This window comes from Saccopteryx leptura, chromosome 1 (genome assembly GCF_036850995.1).
Source record: "Saccopteryx leptura isolate mSacLep1 chromosome 1, mSacLep1_pri_phased_curated, whole genome shotgun sequence".
In the NCBI taxonomy this organism is placed as follows: Eukaryota; Metazoa; Chordata; class Mammalia; order Chiroptera; family Emballonuridae; genus Saccopteryx; species Saccopteryx leptura.
In genome coordinates, this window is record NC_089503.1 from 319699280 (window position 1) to 319718674 (window position 19395).

Below are 19395 nucleotides of genomic sequence, written 5' to 3' on the forward strand. Positions count from 1 at the left end.
ACCCATGTCCGTCCCTATCTGCAAAACCTATCCAGTCCCAGGGTGGTCAGGTACTCACTTGGAAGGTGAACTGGACGTGGGGTGGCGAGTGGCCAAACTTCCCATTCACATCCACCTCGACTCCCCCTGTGAAGGGCTCCCTTGAAGCTTCAACAGCACACACGATCCTGGGGGCAACAGGCAGGGTGGGGACACTCTCAAGGCCCACCCCACACTCCACCTGTCTGGCATGTCTGTGGGAAATCCTGGGTACCCACACACACCTGTGTCCTTCCTCTCCATCCGCTTGGTCACCCGGCCCCCCAGGGTGGGGACTGACCCTGCTAATGGAGCCAGGCCATGGGCTGTCCACTCACCGGGTGGACACGGAGTACTGTTCTGGCTCAAAGGCGCAGTTCTGACCAGCCACAGTGACCCTCTTGACGTCGTCCGCTCTGACCCCCAAATTTGACCCGAGGATGGTGACACGAATGCCCCCACCCAGGGGGCCCGTCTCCGGCTGGATCTGAAATGGGCAGAGCCTGGCTGACCCGAAAGCTTGGGTGGGCTGGGGCCATGTGTCTGGGCCGGGCTCAAGCTGGAGTCCCTCCCCTCCCTGCTGGGGAGGCCTTAGGGGGCTCACCCTGGTGATGACGGGCGGCGGACACTCAGAGGTGGCGTTACTGCACAGGGCCTCATACACACACCTGCTCTGCCCACTACACCACACGCACTTGTAGGCGGGGTCGGCGGCCAGGCACAGGCTGCAGTCACTGCGGCCGAAGGAGCAGTTATAGAGGGTCACTGTGGAGGGAGAAGCCAGCAGTCAGCAGTGCCACCCCTCTCCCAGCCTGACCCTTGCTCCCCACCCACCCTCCGTGCCCCACCTGGCCCGTGACTCTTCCCCACCCACCTTGGAGCTTGCTGTCGATGTTCTTGCCATAGGACTTGACATACAGGTGCAAGGGCAGCGTCTCGTTCCCATCATAGGACAGCTGGGGGACACACAGGGACACATTGCGCTCTGCTCCCACACAAACTGTATAGGGTGACCGCTGTGCCCACAAGGGTCCATGTGGTCCCCTCATAGCTGAGGGGCAGCAGAGGAGGTGCTAGAGCCTCAGAGATCTGAGCAGTCACTCTGCTCCCAGAAGACGGGGACACAGACATCCTGCCTGGCTGGCCACCCCTCTTTCCTCATCTCCCGAGGTAACTGAACTGCCCCTCACAGGACCTGCCCACAGGGCCCAGCGGACCGGCCTGCCCGTCCCCGGAGCTGTACCTTTGGGGTCCGAAAGAAGAAGGTTCCTGGCTCCCGCATGTTCACTGGCTCCTCAAACTTGAGCAGGTCACTGCCCACGTGTAGGGAGGAGCCCTGCAAGGCATTGCAGTCAGAATAGCCTACACAGACCAGCCTTTCCTGTCCCGCCACCCCGAACCCTACTGCTCAGTGTTTACGTCCTGTCTATACCCCACACCCCCTGGGCCAGTTTAGGCACTCTCATCCCAACTGCCCACTTGGCCACTCCTAGACGTACCACTACCATGACATAAACCTGAGCAAATGACCCTGCTTTTTTGCTAAGTGGCACCCTACTGTCCAGCTCCTCAACAAACTCCCTTGCCTCCTTTTCTCTAAGTTTTCAAGGCCTGTCAGAAAGCCCACACATCCCCCAGACCCCTCTGCCTCCTGCTGTCCCCAGTACTGTGTCTGCTGAGCCATCTCATATGCTGAGCCCTGCAGTGGGGAGGCTGGCACTCCAATTTCCAGTTTGCAGGATGGCTCTGCAAAAGCCTCACAGAAACTCTTCCAGGTCTATCTGCACTGGTCAGCTCAGTCCCCAGGGCAGTGTCCCCTGAGCCCCTACCGTCACTGTGTCCAAGTTCTTGCCCTGGAAGGTCACATCCGTCTCATGGTTCATGGGGATGACCAGCGGGTTGGGATTCAGGAACTGGGGGCAGCTGTCCTCCTGCAGATTAAGACTGGTCAGGTGCCACCTGGCCACAACCAAGCAGCCCTGCTCCGCTGAGGCCCCCACGTCCCCTCACCATGTGAGCTCGGACAATGCCGTCCTCGGGATTGGGTGAGGCCTCCCGACACTCATGGTAACGCAGGTCCCATTGGCAGGTCCATCGGTTGCTGGCACAAGAGATGCACCTGCAGGGAGAGGGTTCCAAGGAGTGTGGGGTCTGCAGCGGGGACAGGGCAGCAGGAGCAGGGGGGCTGGGCAAGCCTGGCACTCACGGCAGGTTCTCTGACAGGCTCATGGCTTCGCGGCAGTCATAGAAGGGATACAGGTGGGAGGTGAGGAAGATGTTGCTGTTTTTGAAGAGGAGCTGAATGTTCACAGCCACATGGTCTACAGATGGCATATGGGGATGGTGTCAGGCAGAGGCCACAGAGTGCAGGGCACCGCTGGCACAGAAGGGGTGGGGGACAGGAAGGCCTGGAATTGGGCCTCTGCCAGCCCCAAGTCCTTGTCCTGTCATAGCTCCCAAAAGGCCATCAAGCACAGAATCTGAGCCCGACTATGGAGAGCCTTACTGTGGGTAGGGCCCCATGGGGCGCCCCACTGACGTGTACTCAGGCTCTGCAGGCCTGCCACCCGCCATCAGATCTCGGCTCAGATGTCAGCTCCCAGGCTCTGTGCTGTCATCCTCTCTGTCCCTGCAGGGTTCCTTGGTGTCTGGGACAGAGCGCCAGCCAGGTCCCCGCACGTCACTGCTCAGCTCCTGCTTGCGCTAGCAAGCTGCCCTCCATTGGCCCTGAATACTCAGGAACAAAGGCTTGGCGCCTGCCCTGGCCCATACTCACAGCCTGGCCACTGGGGACAGCCCCACCACTCTAAAGCTGGACAAGGTAGGGAGGAGAGGTTCTGCTCAGACACCAGAGCCCAGGGCCCACCACCCAGGCAGTGCTAAAAAGATGTGACAAAGAAGCACATGGAAGAGCTCAGGAGTCTCTCTTGTTCACAGCCATGGGGTGGGGTAGGTGATCACGGTGCATAGCCCACACAGCTCCGGGCACCCAGAAACCCAACTGTGGGCCTCTGCCCTGCTCCACCCTAGCAGGTGCTGCCTGCCCCCCCTTCCACTTCAGCCCACACCCCTGGGACTGGGTCACAGGAGGGGCTCAGTGGGTAGGGTGAATGACGCCAAGATGTAGAGGAAGGAGGGAGAAGTGCCTGGTGGTGGGAGGATGGAGCCTCACCCTGGCCAGAAGGCGTGCTGGGAATTTTACTTGGGGAGTTGCAGACAATGATGTCTCCCTTCACACGGGCAGGGTGTGGCAGAGAGTCACCAAAGAGGCACAGCAGCTTATCTTCCACACTCAGGGCTGGGAGGGGACTGACGGTCAGCTGTACCTGGGGAGGAGGTCGCGCAGGTCACAATGGACCCCTCTGTTCAGCTTTGGGGGTAGGTGGGGCATCAGGGCTGGGCTGTCAATAGGAGAACCGCCCCCCACCAGAGCCCCTGACCTATTACTCATTCTCCAGCAGGCCCCTGCGCATGTACAGGTTTACCCCCTGGAGAAGACACTAGAACCTGCCTCCATCACCCTCACCATCGTCTGCCCTGAATACACAAGAGCCTACCAGGTCAGGGCCCGGGGCCTCCGGGGCCTCAGGCTCAGCGTCCAGAGCCCAGGCTGGGAATGAGATGCTGTGAGGATCTGCTACCCAGCCCAACAGTGGGGCAGTAGCCCTGCTTTGCCCTCTGCCCCACCCAGTCACACACCTCCCCCTGTGCCCGCCGGCTCATGTTCTGTGGCTGGGCCGCAGTGATGGTCACACAGGACTGCCCGCGGCTCCACAGCCAGTGTCCGCTCTCCTCAGCCCGCAGGCACTCGGCCCTCCTGGTGCATCTGCAGGGACAGGGGGCAGCCTCAGCCCTGGTACTTGTCAGCCTCAGGGTGGGGTGGGGCTGATCCCTGGATCCCCAGCATGAGCCAAGACTGCCAGGCCCCAGATGCTCACCGGCCCTCAACGATGCACCAGCCGCAGTAGGGGTCCTGGGACCCGAGGCACTGTGCACAGGTTGGGTAGCTCAGACACTCCTGCACGGGAAGCCGGAACACCTGGGGGCAACAGGGCAATGAACAGGATTATAGCCTCCAGGGCAACAGGCCAGAAGCCACAAGGATCCCCCCTTGACCCCAGATTTTCTTAGGGACACTGGTTTGACCACTTGTATCTGTGTTGTAAGAGCCTCAGATGGCAACTTTAGGTGCACTGACAAATGATCCAGGCACAGGCTGTGCAACAGGCTCCATATGGCCCTGGCCCTGTGACTGCACCTGCCCAGGGCCCTATGCCAGCCCAGGCCTACTAACCCTACTCCCTGGGAGAAACCCTTGGATACCTCAGTGCTCCCAAGGCTGGCTCAAGAGCCTCCTACACCAGCCCTCTGATAAGGGGGCCCGTCCTGTGTCTCATTGTCCAAGCTCACAGAGGTTGCACGTGGCCTCTTGTTGCCCTGGCCATCCTTGGAGGAAGCCCACTCTGAGCAATGCCTCATCCTTTCCATCAGAAAGGGTCTGAGGCTGGACCAGAGACACAGGACACACAGGAACAGAGCTGCAGAGATAGGGAAGGTGCTAGAGACAGGGATGGAGTTGGTCCCTTCAAGTCCTTATCTGTACCCTTCTAGGACTATCACAGTGGTCTGGCTCTAGGCCCCCTCCCGGTTTTCTGCAGGCTTACCTTATCTTGGGTCATGGCGTACAGATTGGCTCGATCTGCAGACAGCACCAGGTCTTGCTTGATTCTCTTGTTGATCTCCACGGGGATGGAGCCATACTGCACAGAGCTGCCGTTTGGGGCCAGGTATACCTTTGGGCATGAAGGCAGGCATGTAAGGGTGGTGGTATGGTACAGATGGCCTTTCCTGCCCCTGCCCTGCCCCTGGCCTCACCTTAAGGATCTGGCCATCTGAAGTACCCAGGAAGGCAATGGTGTGACCGTTCTCAGTGGTCACGGTCACAGCTGTCAGGTTTAGGCCTCCACGCTGTAGCACAGCCATGGCTGTGAGTCCCTCTCGGCTGCCCAGTGGGTAAGGCAGGTGCTCTGAGCCACACAGGAAACTCTCGCTGGCACCCTGTGAACCATGGCATTAACAGTCAGCATAGACACCCCTGACCTGCCGAGGAGGCCTCCCCCAACTAGGGCTCCTAGCACTTGTGGCTTTATACATGTCCCTAAGAACAAGGGCCATGCAGGTGGGGAGGCCATCCATATGCTCACTGCTGAATGGTACCTGGGCCTGGGCCCTGGAGGTGCCACCACAGGTGTACAGGCACACACGCTGACCGAACTACAGAGACACCACACATGCATACCCTTTCACAGGGCCTTTAAAGCAGGCAAGGATTTAGACAAGCCAGCAAATAGAAGCAACTCTCAGGCCCATGGCAACGTGTGTGGTCCATGCTGCGGGGAGAAACTGCTGAGGCCACGTACCAGACCGTGGCCGCCACACTGGATCTCGCCATGGAAGGGCTTGTAAAAGGTGTCATGGCCAATGTTCCCAGTGCCCGTGTAGCAAGTGTTGCGGTTGGCCTGCATCTTGGCATGGACCTCATGCAATGGGAACAGACAGAGGCCTGCACGAGGTCTCCCACTTTTCCGGTCATCCCTGGTGAAGACGGTGTAGAGAACCTTGCTGCCATTGGCAGATGTGGCCAGAGAGGCTGCCAGGCAGGTGCTAAAGGCAGGGGACAGGGTGTCCCCGGAATCGAGGCACTGTAGGTCCATTTCCAAGTAGGAGTAGTAGTAGGGGTCCTTCTTGCACATGCGAGCCAGCAGTGTGCGATTCTGGGGTGGGTGCTTGTCCTGCTGGTTGAAGATGAAGAAGACATAGAGGCCGTCCTCAAAGGCTGCCACGAACTGCTGTGTATTGGTGGAGAGGTACCCGGCCTTGTATGTGGCATGGTCTGTATAGGCCTCAAAGGCCTCCCTGCTCCCGGTCCGGTCCAGCAGGCGGGTGCTCACGATGACACCGTTGTCATACGGCCCGTTGCCTTTGCCCACAAACAGCACACGCTCACCCTCAGGGTGGGTGGCGCTCACCAGCCCTACTGTGGCCACATTCTCATCATTGCTGGCCACGAAGGACCTCTCACCGCTACCATCCTCGTAGAAGAGGCGCGTGGAGATGTTGCTGAGGGCACGCAGGGCACAGATGCCCTTGAAGAGGCTGCCACACTCGATAAGGCGCTTCCCTGGCGGGTCCAGCAGCAGTAGCTGGTTGACGTTGTCAGTCAGCACAGCCTCATGGCATTGGCTGGTCTCAATGGGTGGTGTGCACTTCTTGTTGTCCAGGGCTGGGCCTGTGGTGGCCTGCTGCTCCAGGTACAGGTCGGCGCTTAGCTGGTAGAGCGTGTTCACTGCCCCCAAGTAAACCATGCCCGATGCCTCATCCACGATTAGGTGGTTCAGCTCCGTCTTGCTGTGGAAGAAGTCTAGCTTCCGGGGCCTTAGGCCCACACTTGTGCCCACCAGGCCCAGGAGGGTCAGCACCCAGAGCTGCAGTGCCATCACCTCCGGCACCCTGTGGGAAGAGAGAAAGGTCAGGGCAGCCCTAGCCTGGAGGGTCCATCCACTCAGGAAGCCCCCCTTCACAGCTCAATCCAGACCCTCCCATTCTGGTCCCTACCTGAATGACCAGAACCTAGGCCGGGAGGGGCATGACTGCCCAGTGTGTTCTGAGTGCTCAGTCCCTTCCCTGCATTCCAATGTGTGGCCAGACACACCCACCCTCATCTCGAAGATACTATTTTCCAGCCCTTCACAAGAAGTTCACCTGGCAGTCTAACCTATGACTGGTGCCAGGCCACCACAGCACCAGCAGCAGGCCCATTTCCAAGGCAACAGAGCACCTCCTCCAGAAGTTTCCCAGGCATCATGTATGTGCCATGTCCCCAAGAGCTCCAGTTGATATGAGGGCCACCGTCCCCAGAGTATAAGCCCTATCAGAGAGCCAGGGTGACCAATGGCCCTGGACATGCAAACAGGTGGACCACACACCTGTCCTACACCTGACTCTCAGCACATGATGCAATATGACAGGAAACAGATGATACCAAAGCTGTAGTTGACAGGGAGGTGAGCTTATGCTGTTAATAAGTGCCTCTCGGAGCCGCTTAGCCCAAAGCCCAGCACTGCCTCCCCGAGCCTCCTTGACCTTCCCTCCAGGACCCTTACCCATTGGTGAACCAGCAGAGCAGCCAGCAATGGTCCACTGCAAGCTGCCCAAGTATACCAGGTCTGAGATGGGAGACCCTGGAGTATGTGGTGGGGGCATGCTTACAGAGCTTGGGAGGGCCCTGTGTGTGGTCACATGTCCTTGTATGTACTGAGGTCCGCACAGGTGTCCAAGTATATGAGGGCCCAGATTGGGCTAAGGGCCCCCAAATTGGAGGAGAGATCCAAGGGCCAAGGGTTCTCTTTCCCCAACTCAGGCAGGGCCGATCTGCCTCCATGCCTCTTCCACCATGGGGTAGTCCCGTAACAGAGGTCACCCTTGGGACCTCTTTCCTGGTCAGAATCCCCCACACCAGACCCCACTGCCACCCCCACAGGCTGCCTTCTCCTGATGCATGCATAAACCCCCATCCCTGGATTATAAACTTTCCGGAGGGCACCTGTACTAGGCATGACACGTCGATGTGCCCGAGAGGGGCTAGAACCCAAAGGATGGTAATGAGGGACCCAGGCCCTGGTCTCCCAGAGTTCCTGCACACCCCACCCTGCACCTCCAGAATAGCTGGCATGCCCTTTGCAGCCACCTTAGACATCACCTCTCTCAAGAAACAATTAACTTTTCTACTCCCTTTGATGACCTCACCCCTCGCCGTGTGCCCATCTCCTCCAGGAAAGCAGAGAGGCACCTGCTCTGCTCCAAGGTCACGGGAGATGTTTCTCTGGGGCACTAGCTTTGGGCAAAGCTGTGTTTACTGGAATGGGTTAGCTTTTTCTCACGGTCTCTATGATTCTCACATCAAGCCAGCTTCCTTCTTTGTTTGGGCCACTAGGAAGTCCCCTCAGCTGGGCAACTCCTGCCTCTGCACAGGACCCCAAACCTGCCCTAGAGAGCTCAGTTCTTACCCAGCTACTGGGAGAGAAGACATGCCCAGACTAGCGGGAGGGTATCTAGGAAGGGGCACAGCAGCGACCTGGGAAGGAGCCAGGGGATGCCTAGGGGCAGAGGCTGGGCAGGGAGAGATGAAGGGGGCCTGAAGGAGGGCTGTTAGAGAAGGAACCTGGGTAGAGAGAAGGTGGTGGTTTTGGTCAGAGCAGGAAGATTTCACAAGCTCCTCAGGACTATGCAGAAGGATGGCTAGTCCTGGGGTCCCTAGAAAGGAAGACACAGTTGTGGAGACCCCCAGATGTGGAGCTGGGATGCCCATGACTCTGACTCTATGCAAAACTGGGCACAGTGGAGGCGGCCCTGGACTCTGGGGCACCAGCTGGTAGTCACTCCTATGGGCCCAGCCGGGACGCAAAAGGCCTGGGCCAGAGAGAGCACACAGCCCCACCTCCGTGTATGCTTGCCTGAGACCAAAGTCCACTCTGTGGCGCCGACCTAGCCCCTCAGCCTCAAGACTAGGCTGGCCCTTCCCGTCCAGCCCCACACACCCGGCCCCACTCACCCGAGTGCCCCAGTCTCTATGGAGACCCGGCAGCTTGGCTGCTGGTTGCGGCTGTGGCCAAAGGAGCCGGGAATGAATGGAATGTTCCCCAGCCTGGGAAGGAACTCAGATGGCAGGGGCGGGGTGAGGATGGGGAGGGCGGGGGGGGGGGGGTGGTTAGGGCGGAGCCAAAGCAGCCAGAACCCAGGCCATCCTGAGCAGTCAGGTTGGTTCCAGATGGACCCATGCCAACCAAAGCACCTGGCAAGGATTTGAACCTAGATCCAACCAAGTGGGAGAACACTTGGGGCACCTCTCTTTTAAAAAAGCTCTCAGCTCTGATCCTCGGCCCTCCCTCAACCCTGCCAGCTCACACACCTTTGAGGTCACAGTGCATGAAAAAAATGCCGTGGGTTTTCTCTGGTTAACCTTCCACTTAATTGAGTCCCCTAGGGCAGGAAGGAGCCCAGCCTGGGTTCTACCCCAGGGCTGGCTAACCTAAGTGCTCAATGAATACCTTGTGTGTGTTCAAGGAGCTGGCCCAGACACCAAGCTGTTGCCCTGGCTACCCTGGGAGAGCAAGCCAGGGTCAAACCCAGGTTCCCTGCCCAGGAACTCTCTAGGTGGTGAACAAGAGGGCAGAATGAGGCTGAAATCTCCCACGCTGAGCCCAGGCCATTCAGGCTGGCAGGAGAAACCAGGGTCACACTCCATAGGCAGCAGTTCTCCTCTACTTCCTGAACAAACAAAGACTCAGGTGATCTGCCTGGCCAGGCCCAGAAGCAAAGGGTAACCTACCTGACCAGTGGCAGAGCTTAGGCTGAAGGCAGGCTGTGCAGGAAGTGTCAGGCACAGCCAGCAAAACTTCCTGCCTCTGGCATTCCTGGAATGGGCTCTTCCTGTTTTGAAGGCTGCCAGGACCCCTGCTTACCGGGCAACGGGCAGCGGGGATTTCCTCAGGGGCATAGATGGCCTTCCTGGCTGAAGGCCGGAGGTGCACTTCCAAGAAGTCACACCAACTCCAGCCTGCTGCTGGCCCAGAAAGCAACTGGACAGGCATCCCTTCCCACCAAGCCCAAATTCCCAGCTCAGTCTCCCTGCAGACCCCCCCTTAAGCAAAATCTGGCTCAGGGAACTAGAAAAGTGGGGCCTGGCAGTGGCCTCCGTGGGCAAGGCACTTGTGTTTGAACAGACGTGTACACAAGGGTTCTAGCAGGACCAGTCTCACCACCACAGAGTCAGTGAAGGGCACCTCTAGCTTCACTGCATGGCTGTATTCTCCACTGCTCAGCCCCCACTCACCAAGGCTCCAGTAGTTCAGCTCAGTCTCTGCTCCCAGCTGGCATCAAAAGTCTCTAGAAAGCAAAGGAGAGACAGTGGTCTCACCACAAGCCTGGCTTGCTTCCACCTGTCTCCTCTGCTCCATGTCTGAGGGGTGGGGAGCAGCCCAGGGGACCTCATTGGCTTCTGCTATCCTGGAAGCAGGAGACTCTCAATCTCCTCTGCCTCTTCCATGTCCCTAACCCAGCACCCTATCGAAGCACATACATACCTACTTGGTCTTCCCAGAACACAAGCCTGACATTCCCTCCTTTACCCAAAAAAGGCAGAAGAGGCCCTGGCCGGTTGGCTCAGTGGTAGAGCGTCAGCCTGGTGTGCAGGAGTCCTGGGTTCGATTCCCAGCCAGGGCACACAGAAGCGCCCATCTGCTTCTCCACCCCTCCCCCTCTCCTTCCTCTCTGTCTCTCTCTTCCCCTCCTGCAGCCAAGGCTCCACTGGAGCAAAGTCTGCCCGGGCGCTGAGGATGGCTCTGTGGTCTCTGCCTCAGGCGCTAGAATGGCTCTGATCGCGGCAGAGCATCGCCCCCTGGTGGGCATGCCGGGTGGATCCCGGTCGTGCGCATGCGGGAGTCTGTCTGACTGCCTCCCCGTTTCCAGCTTCGAAAAAAAAAAAAAAAAGGGCAGAAGAAAAAGGGGAAGGAACCGCTTATCATTATGTCTATTAGCACTGCCTGTGGTTTAAAACTAGGTACATATATCACTCTGATTAAAATAAAAATTGCTTTAAAAATGTGTTTATGGCCTGACCAGGCATTGGCGCAGTGGATAGAGTGTCGGACTAGGACGCGGAGGACCTAAGGTCCAAACCCTGAGGTCACCGGCTTGAGCGTGGGCTCATCTGGTTTGAGCAAAGCTCACCAGCTTGAGCCCAAGGTCGCTGGCTTGAGCAAGGGGTCACTTACTCTGCTGTAGCCCCCCAGTCAAGGCACATATGAGAAAGTAATCAATGAACAACTAAGGTGCCACAATGAAGAATTGATGCTTCTCTCTCCTTCCTGTCTGTCTGCCCCTATCTGTCCCTCTCTCTCTGTCACACACAAAAAAGAAGAAAAAATGTGTATACCCACCTGACTGGTGAAGGCACAGTGGATAGAGCATCAACCTGGGATGCTGAGGTCCCAGGTTCAAAACCTTGAGGTTGCAAGCTTTAGCCCAATGGTCACTGGCTTGAGCAAGGGGTCACTGACTCAGCTGCAGCCTCCCCACCCCAGTCAAGGCACATATGAGAAAGCAATCAGTGAAAAATTAAAGTGCCACAATTATGAGTTGAAGCTTCTCATCTCTCTCCCTATCTCTGTCTCACTTAAAAAAAAAAAAATGCAATTCTACTTACTAGCTGTGTGACCTTGGGCAAATTACTTAACTTCTCTGTGTCTCATTTCCTCATCTGTGAAATGGAGACAGCCATAGTGAGCTCCCCAGGGGGTTTGTAAGGACTAATGATTCATTCAGAAAAAGCCTCAGGAGAGCTTGTTACACTGTAGCACAACTCAGCAATGCTTAGCTATTGTAGCCTCTCCTGGATAAACACTCAAGAAGTATATCCACAGGGAGGACCTGTCCAAGGATACTTCTTAGCATATTTTATTATAGTGAAAGTCTGGCAACCACCCAACATCCAATCAGAGAACCCTGAAAAACCAAGTAACGGATGCAGGTGGGTGGTCTGTATTGACCCCATGGAGCCCAGGATGGCTGTGGTCCAGGATTCTAGGTATTTCCATAGGGATCAATGTGGGCACACAAGGGTTTAATTGCTGAGGTGTTCTAGAAGCCTTCCTCCAAGTTGAATATAGTAGTATAACTAAGGGGCAGGAAGGAGGGGGTTGGGACAGTAAAGTAACTTTATTTGCTTTATGAAATATTATATGAGTATATTCAGGAATGATTACTTAAAAAAAAAGAGAGAAGATACATAATAATAATGATTGCACATGCCCCGGTCCCCTCCAGCTCCACTCAAACCTTAGTGACTCCACCTGCCAGGCCCTCAGGGACTCCCCCCTCCTCAGTCTCTCCTGGCACATTGCAGTCCCCCACATCCAGGCTTAAGCCTCTGAACCCAGCACGCTGCCTACACCTCCTTAACCAGGTTCAGTCCCTGCCTCCACTCCCAGCTCTACCTGCCCGATGCAGCACACTCTCCAGGACCTGTGATGAGTCCAACGGGGAACAAAGGGGACAAGGAGGGCAGGGAGATGGGCATTTGTGCACAGTGACAGCAGCACTTCCTTGTGATAGGAAATCCCTTTGGTGTCCTCAACCTCTAGCTGAGCAAGAAAGATTAACCTGTCTGACCTGTGGTGGCACAGTGAAAAAAACTGAGGTCACCGGTTCAAAACCCTGGGCTGGCTTAGGCACATATAGCCAAGGCACATATGGAAGTTGATGCTTCCTGTTCCTCCCCTCTTTCTCTCTCTCTTTTCTAAAATAAATAAATACAAATTTTTATTTGTATTTATCTCTTGGCTGGAGCAACCCAAGAGGGACCTTGGGAGTTAGGGCTGAGAGGTGTTGTACTCAGAGTAGGCAGCCTTTGTGAAAGGAGCAAAGGTCATTCCACAGGCAGTCAGGAGCCAAACCACAGGGTGTCAGGGCAGGTAGTTTCATGAGAAAGCTAGGACCACACTGGCCTCAGGGCTGCTGCAGGTGCAGGTGGAGGCTACACTTGAGCCCACAGCACAGGAATGGCACAGACTATGCACACCGGCGGGCTCCTCCGGCCCCAGAACTTGCCCCCATGGCATGTCCCTGGTAGTACGTCTGCTACAGGCAAGGCCAAGGGAGGCTGGCCTCTTCCAAAGGACACCTTCCTGAGTCCACGCACATCCACCCACCCCCTACAAGCCACCCCTACCAGGGACCTGACCAGGCTGGACCCACCTCTCAGACCCTCCCAGGGGCAGCCCATGGATTTCTCTTCCCAACACCAAGCTCCTCCAGCCAATACTTCCTACAGAATGACACCTGGACCCTCTCCTTTCTCAACCACCAAGCCCTAGAGTCTTTCCTAACTCAAAGGTGCCCCTGCTCTCAACTACCCTGACTCCAATAGCCAGCCTTTGTCTCCAGCTCTCAGAAGGGTCACTCCTGTTACCCTCAGAAGAAAGCTGCTCTCTCATGAGTGCCCACTGGTCCCCGAGTCCACAGCTGGCCCCCACTGTACAGCCACACACACCCACTGCAGCAGCCCAGAGGGGCCTCAAAGAGAACTCTGGAGCCAGACTATTGGGCTCAAATCCCAGCTCTGTCACTTTCTACCTGGGTTTCTGGGTTATTTACAAAGCTATGCAGTGCCTCAGTTTTCGCTTATGTAACATGGGGGTGGTAACAGCGTGGGCCTTAGTGAGCTACCATGCAGGGTGAGTGAACCCATGTGTGGAAATCCTTATGGCTGTACCTGCAGTGGAAGAAAGGTATTCATGAGATCATATGTCTCTGTTTTTGCTGCTCCCCACTCCCCGGGAAACTACCCATCTCCCAAATCCCTGAGACAATCATCCTGGCTCAGTCCTGCAGATTGTCACTTATCCTTTATGGTCTATGATCTTCAGTGATGGGCACTCTGTGAGCAAGGTCTAAACACAGAATATGGTTGGGTGGGCATTTGTGGAACTGAGCGCAATGAACCAGGTAGGGAGTGAGATATAGTAGAGGGAACCAAAACCACATGTGCCCCTTGCAGTTGGCCCCCAAATCTCACACACACAGTAATGTTTTCTCCCCAAGCAAGAGCACTAGAGGGACAGCACCGGCCCAGGGACTCAAGACCTCTCCTCCACTCCCCAGACCATGTGGGAAGTAGTATGAGCCTTTGCCAGTTGGGTCCCCTGTGGCTCTCACCTCAGGTTCCTCTAACCAGCAGCTGCCAGGCCCCTTGTACAGATGGGTTCTGCCTCCACCCCAACAGGCAAAGATGGACAGGAGGTGCCTAAGAAGGAAGGGCAGAGTCCTCACTCCAGACCAGAATCCAGGGCTGAGAGCTGTCAGTTCCTCCTTCCCCAGGTCTCAACACAACCTGGACAGAGCTCTGGGGAGTAGGCTACAGTTGGGGGTCCTTCCCAAGGCACTATTGTCAAGCAAATACAAATGGAGCAATTCCTTAACCTTAAAAAAGATAAAGGAAAAAACAATAACACCACAACAACATAAAGCAGCAGGCCCAGTGAAGGAGGGGTCCAACAGAGGAACCCAGGTGAAGGCTCAGCCAGGTAGGGACAGGCCCAGGTAAGGACAGCTACAGCCCACCCCCGCAGACTCCCTGTGTATGTATGGGGCGGTGGTGGTGAGGGACAGAGACGTGGGGGCCAGGTTAGTCACGGGGGACAGGCTGTCTGCGCCTGGGCCGCCAGGCCCAGAGAAGGCGGGAGCCACCCCTCCCCCACCGGGCAGCTGGCAGCCTGGGAAACAGGGCCTCCACTCCCCAGACGAAAATGCAAATCGGCAATTAGCCGGCAGCGTTAAGCAAATCAGAGGAAACAAAACAGCCAGGCAGCCCGCACCTAGGGCCTAGGCTGTTTTCCAAACAAGCGCAAGGAGGGGGCAAGGGGCTAGCTGCCGGAATGGGGTAGCGGCCCGGGTCCAAGCTCAACGCCGGGAGCCGGTACCCCCCGCCCCCGGTCTGTGAAGCCTGTCCTGCGCGCCCCTCCCAAATAGGCCCAGTGGCAGAGCCCTTCCCGGCGCCACTAGATTCCCAGGGGAAAGACTTGGGGCAGCGGCTTATCTTGGGGCGCCACCCCCGCACAATCAGAGGGGAGCACGTGGGCACCGCGCCCGCCTCACCCGCGATCCGGAGCGCGGCGGATCTCCAGTAAGAATGACGACGGCGGCGGCCACGTGGCCACGGGGCACCGTCTCCGCGGAGCGCTCACCTGGAGACAGGCAACTCCGAGCGCCCCACGCCATTACCTGCCTTAGGCCTCTCAACTCCGCCCCTGGTTCCAGGGTCGGTCCCAGGGCTCGGCCCCAACTGCGCTGCCGGCTAATCACGCACTTTGGACCCGCATCCGCCTGCAAGACCGACTACCCAGGGCTGGGTATGTGCGACCTGACTCACCCGGGGGAAGGCCAAGGTCTCCCAGTACAACCACCTAGGAGCCAGGTGGGGCTGGGCGGGGCTCTAAGGACAGACTAACGTTGTAGCCTGTGTCTTGCATCAGCGCCACCAGAGCCTCCCACAGGACCCCTCCCAGGTATAGGGTGTCACTACCCCCTCCCACCAGCTCTGGCTTCTGGGGCTAGATTATCCACCCCAGCCTGGGTTGGGGAGGACTGGTCAGCCTTTCCCTACATTCTGGGCTCTGGGTCCCAGCAAGAAAAGTCACCCCAGGTGCTGGCAGTGAGAAGGTCGCAGGCCCAAGATCCGAGGCCAAGGGGAGTGTGCCCAGAGAAACCCCAGCTGCTCCCATCCCATCGGGGCCTCAGCCTGGGCCAGACAGTCCCACCCCTCCAGCTTCGAATGTTGACACTGCCTCTGGAAGTGTAGTGTATCCAGGACCCTTTCCTGCCTGAGGTCACTGTCACCAGGATATCTGCACCTAGCTTGTCTATGTCGTCCTCGTGTTGTGTACCCCCCTCCCAGATGTCTCAAGAACTCACTTGGCAAAGCCAGGGGGCGCTTGCTCCGCCCCTTCCTCCCTCTATGACTGCAGCCTCTGTAGTTGGGGGTGCCCACCCAGACTAGGACCCCAGGCCACTAGCAATTGGGCCACTTTTCTGTCTCCGTAATTGCCTAACTGTGGCAAGGTGGCTTAGAAAAACCTGAGAACACAGTTTCAGTCAATTATTGTTAGTCAAGAATAACCATGTGAGCCCCACCCACTGCCTGCAGACTTCCTTCTCAGAACAGGCAAATTTAACAGGCTCTGATGCCTTCCGCCCACCACCACCACGCTGGAGACCCATCTCTCTCCTAAGTGCCCCTCCCAAGTCCCAACCACCATTGTGTCCCACCTGGACATGGTGAGGCCCCCTCCCTGGTCTCCCCACTCCAGCCCACCCCATGTCCCTCCTTCACATGGTCCACCCCTGGATCAGAACATTCTGTGGCTGAATGCTTCCACTGACTTTCCCCTCTTGTGGGGAGCACCCAGGCTGGGGGCTGGTGACCTGTCCCATCTGCTCAGCCCAAAGCTCCTGAGAACTTCTTGTGTGCCACACCAAACGTTCTGTGTATTGGACATGGGGATGAGTCCTTATCCTTCAGTGTCCAGGAGCTCCTGTGGGGCCCCCATTAGCTTGAGTGACCCTGGCACACAGCCAGTAGCCCTGGCATGCAGCTGCCTCAAATATATACATACATACTTGATTAACATATGGTAGTGGTTCTCAAAGTGTGCACCAGGGCACACTGGTGCACCCTAGTAGATTTCCAGGTGTACCCTATTATATTCCAGAGAAATATGTGCCTATTGGGGACCAAAAAACCAACAAACTTTTTGGAGTTTAGATTTTTTGGGGACAGAAGTGTGGGGAATTGGCTGTAAACTGACAGTCTGCCCAATCCCCCACCTCACTTGCCTAATTAGGTTGCAAAAGGCTGTTAAGCTGTGGTGCTGGATTGTTTATACTACCCCTATGTTCCCCGGAAAGACTTGAGGCAAGTTTTTTCTATCCTTTGTTTGGTGTAAGGTTAAGATGTTATGTATGGTGGGGGTTTTCTGCACTCAACACAATTAAGAGTAAAAAGAGGAATTCTTCAATGTATTGATGAGGAAATGAGAGTTTGACTTTCAGATATATGCCCAAACATTGAAGAAATTGCTAGGACACATCAGGCTCATGTTTCTCATACACACAGGAATGAAAAAACTTAACACATTCGCCCAGGACCTGCTGAATTTACTAAATTTTACTAAGAATGTATCTATATATATAAAGATAACTTTTTTTGTCTTTTTAAAACATTTTTGGCCCTGGCCAGTTGGCTCAGCAGTAGAGCGTCGGCCTGGCGTGCAGGAGTCCCAGGTTCGATTCCCGGCCAGGGCACACAGGAGAAGCACCCATCTGCTTCTCCACCCCTCCCCCTCTCCTTCTCTCTGTCTCCCTCTTCCCCTCCCGCAGCCAAGGCTCCATTGGAGCAAAGATGGCCTGGGCGCTGAGGATGGCTCTGTGGCCTCTGCCTCAGGTGCTAGAATGGCTCTGGATGCAACAGAGTGACGCCCTAGAGGGGCAGAGCATCGCCCCCTGGTGGGCATGCCGGGTGGATCCCTGTCAGGCGCATGCGGGAGTTTGTCTGACTGCCTCCCCGTTTCCAGCTTCGGAAAAATGAAAAACAAAACAAAACAAAACAAAAAAACATTTTTAACCCCTCTTTTTTATTTTTATTTATTTTTAGACTTTTATTTATTCATTTTAGAGAAAGGAGACAGAGAGAGAGAGACAGAGAGAGAAGGGAGGGAGGAGCAGAAAGCATCAACTCCCATATGTGCCTTGACCAGGAAAGCTTGGGGTTTCGAACCGGCGACCTCAGTGTTCTAGGTCAATGCTTTTACCCACTGTGCCACCGCAGGTCAGGCAACCCCTCTTTTTTTACAAATTCTAAAAAGCATAACTCAAAAAATGTAACATAAAAATGTTTTTTAATGTCCGAATAAATTTAACTTTGTCGTATTTATTTCATTTAATTACTATTAAAGCACGCTTGGACTTTATATATTTTTCTTTAATATTTGACTTATTATAACATATTTCTCAGAAATGTGTATATAGTGCATCTACAATTATTTGTAGGATTTTAAATGTGCCCTGACTTCAAAAAGTTTGACAGCCTGACCTGTGGTTGGGCAGTGGATAGAGCATCAACCTGAAATGCTGAGGTTAATGGTTTGAAACCCTGGGCTTGCCTGGTCAAGGCACATATGGGAGTTGATGCTTCCTGCTCCTCCCCCTTCTCTCTCTCTTTCTCTCTCTCTCTTTCCTCTCTAAAATGAATAAATAAAATCTTTTAAAAAAAAAATTAAAAACAGTTTGAGAACCACTGACATATGGGAAGGATATGTCTGGCACATAGGCAGATGTGGACCTTCTTTCTGAGATAACCTCACCAGTGGTCAGATAAGAAAGAATGAAAAGTTAGAAGGGGCCAGATTTGGGCTGGGGCCAGCTGGGGGAGGGGAGGGCACTGCAGGGTGTCTAAAGCACAGATGAGGCCACTGGCCACTGCTGGGAAAGAAGCACTTCACATAGCTGCCCAGCCACAGATGGGCTCCTCTGTGCCTAGCTGAGCACCCTACCCCCACTTCTAAGCTGGGAGAGGCTGGAGGCAGCTCCTGTGGGTATTCAGGGCTCAATGATAGGCATGGCCCACTGGTGTTGGTCTCCCTGCCCACCAGCACCCATCCCACCTCTGAGCTGCCCATACTCATCTCTTCTTTTGCAGGCACACCTGCCACAGCTGGCTGGATGTTGCTGGCCAGGGCAGCCTGAGGCTCCAGATGGCTGCAGCTGGCCCAGGAACAGCCCCTACCCAGAGCCCCCTTCCTGGGCCATGTGCAGGAGGCGGGGGTGGGCATGAGGGGCTGACGGTTAAGGGTGCAAGCAAGTAAGGAGCAAGTGAGGCCTGTAATCTCCCTGTCAGTCTGTCAGTTGTCAGCGTCTCAGAGGTCAGCGTGGCCCTGCCTCCTCCATCACAGCCGAACCCCACCATTAGCCTAGGGCAATGTGCCAAACTGGCACGCCAGCCCCCACTCACATCCACGTGATCACACATGTGCAGGCACATGTCTGTGATGTCAGCAGGGGCCCTGCCAACAAAGGTCCTGTCTATCCCCAACTGTGTCCCCAGGTCAGACAGCCCAAGGGAGGTATCCCAGATCCAGGCACTTAGGCTGTGAGATGCTGTGGGTGGAAGGGGACTATCCAGCTTCAGCACTGGGTCAGCCAGGATGCCCAGAGGGGCTGAGAGGCCTGGCAGAGGTGGGCAGGGCTGGAGCTGACCTGTAGGGAGTGGCCATATTCGGGAACGACAGGGGCAGAGGGAAAAGCACAGGGAACTCTAAACGTCTCCTGTCCAGGTAAGTTGGGGGACCTGGTGCAGTGCACAGTGCTTGGGGTGCTAGGCAGGGTTTGGAGGCCCGGGACGCACAGGACAAACACTCAGGGCTTTGGGAGGGCAGAGACTGGGAATTCCGGGTGAGGAAATGCCCCAGCTTGGAGTGGGGCAGGGTCCTCTGTGGGATGTAATGGGAGGGGGAATGTGTGGCCTGGATTGCATGGGAGGAGGTGGGTGCCTGGTCTCCCTGCAGTGTATCCAGGAAGGAGCCCTAGCTCCATAGGGTCAGGCCCACCACCCGCTTCCTCATTTAAAGGGTTGAATAAGAAACTGCCACACACATGGGTGGGGCCAGGGGCCACCTTCAGGAAGCACTGCTGGGCTTGGGGAATAGGCCTGCCTGGCTCTTCCCCTCTTCTCCTTGGTCATCTAAACCCCATCCTGACATCTTTCTA

At 56.1% G+C, this 19395-nt stretch overlaps 1 protein-coding gene across 9 annotated transcripts in view; it reads right to left on the minus strand.

Annotated features, from left to right (window-relative positions):
- The window catches only part of PLXNB2 (plexin B2), a 31200-nt gene that overhangs the window by 7176 nt on the left and 4629 nt on the right, over nt 1-19395 (minus strand). For 2 of the 9 annotated variants that reach the window (XM_066358758.1, XM_066358752.1), the window contains exons 2-16: nt 9911-9963; nt 5439-6528; nt 4894-5076; nt 4683-4811; nt 3957-4057; nt 3718-3844; nt 3191-3344; nt 2225-2339; nt 2029-2137; nt 1848-1949; nt 1262-1354; nt 893-974; nt 623-783; nt 357-505; nt 59-167 (exon numbers count right to left, since the gene is read on the minus strand). In XM_066358758.1, coding sequence (XP_066214855.1) covers nt 59-167; nt 357-505; nt 623-783; nt 893-974; nt 1262-1354; nt 1848-1949; nt 2029-2137; nt 2225-2339; nt 3191-3344; nt 3718-3844; nt 3957-4057; nt 4683-4811; nt 4894-5076; nt 5439-6515 — 2691 coding nt within the window. In that variant the 5' untranslated portion in view covers nt 6516-6528; nt 9911-9963. Of the gene's footprint in view, nt 1-58; nt 168-356; nt 506-622; nt 784-892; nt 975-1261; nt 1355-1847; nt 1950-2028; nt 2138-2224; nt 2340-3190; nt 3345-3717; nt 3845-3956; nt 4058-4682; nt 4812-4893; nt 5077-5438; nt 6529-8629; nt 8755-9125; nt 9267-9910; nt 9964-13791; nt 14056-14730; nt 14881-19395 lie in introns of those variants that run through there. The other 7 variants (XM_066358753.1, XM_066358755.1, XM_066358757.1 and 4 more) reach the window with 7 other exon arrangements.